General features: G+C 49.4%; 1 protein-coding gene across 4 annotated transcripts in view; it reads left to right on the top strand.

Annotated features, from left to right (window-relative positions):
- cenpk (centromere protein K) overlaps positions 1-1,430 on the top strand; it is a 24,129-nt gene extending 22,699 nt beyond the window's left edge. For all 4 annotated transcript variants that reach the window (XM_048619814.1, XM_048619813.1, XM_048619815.1 and 1 more), the window contains one exon: positions 625-1,430. In XM_048619814.1, coding sequence (XP_048475771.1) covers positions 625-783 — 159 coding nt within the window. In that variant the 3' untranslated portion in view covers positions 784-1,430. The remainder of the gene's footprint in view (positions 1-624) is intronic.
- The last annotated feature ends 1,616 nt before the right edge of the window (positions 1,431-3,046 follow it).

Below are 3,046 nucleotides of genomic sequence, written 5' to 3'. Positions count from 1 at the left end.
TAGGGAGGGGAAGTGAGTGAGGAATGTTTCGAAAACCAAGGTGAGGATTTTAAAATGGCGACGTGGCCGGACCCTTGACCAGTTTGTCATGTGCAGTGGAGTTAGTGACGGATGAATGAGTGAAAGGGATTCTATGTGCGTTAGGGTATCAAAAATTTTGGGGCAGGGGTTAGTTTTGTGTGACTTTGCTGAAGGCTGGGACGCCAGTCAGCAGCACGTTGGGGTTTTAAACATTCGAGGAGGCGTTACTTTTTCAACAAGAAGACCTTCAGCCGGTCTATCTTTGAATGCTGAGATAACAAGGTGTAGAGCTGGATGAACACAGCAGGCCAAGCAGCATCATAGGAGCAGGAAAGCTGATGTTTCAGGCCTAGACCCTTCATCAGAAAACGTCTGCTTTCCTGCTCCTCTGCTGCTTGACCTGCTGTGTTTATCCAGCTCTACACCTTGTTATCTCAGATCTTCCAGCATCTGCAGTTCCTACTATCTCTGATACAATTTTTGAATGCTGCCCACTCTGTCAGGTCCCCTGCTGTGTTTGGATTTGTTCAACGTCTGAGTGCAGCCTGACCCTCATCCGCACGTGTCTGTGTCTCTCTGCCCCTCTCTCTCTCTCTGTCTCAGCACCTCATCACCAAGGCCATGAAGAGCCCTCACGATCCCTACCTGGAGCTGGATGATACTTTCTGGCCGCCCTTCGTCGAAGCCCTGCTGCGTTACGGGGTGGTCCTGCGACACCCTGACGACCCCCACCGAATCCGCCTGGAGGAGTTCGACCAGTAGCTGGTGACGGGGCCTGGGAGCATGCTTCGGGCCAAATCTTGAGCCCCCTCACCCCTCCCAACAGCCATCGGCGCTGGACCGATCTCGCCATCTCCCAGCCGTGCTCCTCTCCTCCTGCCTGGACACCATGGGTGGGAGCCCATTCCCCTCACCTTGTGTATCTCCGCCGATGCTGGACAGTTCGAGTGTGTATGTCATCTGGTACTTCCTCTGCTCCCTGGGAGTCCCTAACGTGAGCTGCTTTGTCCGGTAGTTCTTCCATCTATGTCTGCGGGCGACGTGTGGACCATATTGTTACAGAATGGGTAAGCAGCAGAAGTAGATGCGCAAATCTCCCCTCACCTCCCAGGATCCGTGTCCCTTTGCTTATGAGTGAGGCAAGAGCGAAACCCTTCACCAATGGAGACGGAGGGGATACTGAGCTCTGCACTGTTGCACAGTGGAAGGGTAGGCAGTGGAAGACTTGCTGCCGGACGTTCCTTGCTCCCAGACCCTGTTGTTCTGTGCTGCGGAATGTTCTGAGAGGCAGTTGTGCAGACAGCGACACCGATTCACACCCCCACGGTGTGCCACGTCCTGATGACTCTCTACTGTGACCTTGCAAAATTCCTTCTGATGTATTGTTCATTAAAGTTCTTGTAACATGACTTTGCCTCCTGCTTTCCACTTCTTGATTTCTGAAAGGCCGGCAGACTTTTGTACCGGCTGAGTTGGGAGGTGTCACTGAATCTGAGGAATTTACAGATTAAACACTGTCCTCATCGAACACTTCCAGGGTTAGCACAGGGATAGAAACAGAAGAGAGTTGGAGCCTCGGCGAGTTGTTGCACTATATCTTGTAGACAGTTCACACTGCCGCCACTGTGCATCAGGGGTGGAGGGAGCGAATGATGCAGATAGGGGTAAGCATGTCAGTCAAGTGGGGGAACGGGTGCTTTTTCCACACTAATATTTATTCTTCAACCTGAACCAATTCAAAACTGTTGATGCTGGTCAATGTGACATTGCTTTTTGAGCAAGCTTGCTGTGCGCAAATTGTTTGTTTGTTTGCTATTTTTGAGTGGTGACTGCATCCCGTGAAGTTATTAAAAACCAACTAGCTGAGGCAATCCTTTGAATTTCCTGAAGCTGATAAGCTGGTAAACTGATAGTGTCCTCATCAAACTGTCTCGGACATTCAGCCCTCGCTCTACCAGAGTGGTTGCAGCAGTAGAGTGGAGACAAAACACACAGTTAACATTTCAAGTCCAGTGACCCTGGTGGTACTGATGGTAGCTAGGGAAAGTGGTCTGTATCCTGGGGGACTGTGGAGAGGAGGGATAGGTGGATCCTGAAGGCTGCAAAGTCTCCAAATGAGATGCTGTTCTTCCAGCTTGTTTTTTTCTCCCTTCTAGCTGCTATCAGTTCTGAAGAAGGATTACTGGACTTGAAATGTTAATTCTGGTTTTGCTCCATGGACACTGCCAAGCTTTGAGTTTTTCCAGCAATTTCTATTTTTCTTTCAGATCATCAGCATCCACAGTTTTGTTCTGTTCTATGAAACCCACAATATCAGGTTGTGTTTGCACAACGGGGTTGGCGTGGGGAACATTGTCGAAACCATCCCATATAGGCTTTTGCAAAACCCTGCTCCAGGGTAGCTGAATTGTTTTGGAATGGAGAAAGTCAATTTGACCCATTGACCCTGTGCCAGGTCTTCAAATTAGCAGCTCCACCCCATGCCTCCCATGCACCTTCTCCCACTGTAACCCTGCACACTCACCTTCAAATAATGTCCAAATCCCCCTCAAAATCCTCGATTAAAGCTACCTCCATCTCTCTCAGATAATGCATTCCAGAGCCTGACCCAGCTCGCTGCATGAAAGTGTTTCTTCCTGTGTCTCCCTTTTGGCTAATTGCCATCAATCTGTGTCCCTTTGATGCTCAATCCTTCCAACAACAAGAATGGTTTTTCTTCCTCTGTTCCGGCTGTGACCCCTCCCGCTTTCTGAGAGAGAATCTCTGTCTTTCTCTTGAACTTTGAGGCACTTCACCTGATGAACGAGCAGTGCTCTGAAAGCTTGTGATTTCAAATAAACCTGTTGGACTATAACCTGGTTTCATGAGACCTCTGACTTTGTCCACCCCAGTCCAACACTGGCACCTCCACATCGTGGCTTCTCTGAGGAGAACAGTCCCAGCTTTTCCAGAAGCTGTTCACTTTGCTCAAATCGGTCATACCTGGAACCTTTCTTGGGGATCTTTCTATTGCCCAGTTTATGTT

Source organism: Rhincodon typus, chromosome 44, assembly GCF_021869965.1.
Source record: "Rhincodon typus isolate 14 chromosome 44, sRhiTyp1.1, whole genome shotgun sequence".
Classification (NCBI taxonomy): Eukaryota; Metazoa; Chordata; class Chondrichthyes; order Orectolobiformes; family Rhincodontidae; genus Rhincodon; species Rhincodon typus.
This window is presented reverse-complemented; position numbering and strand designations above follow the sequence as displayed.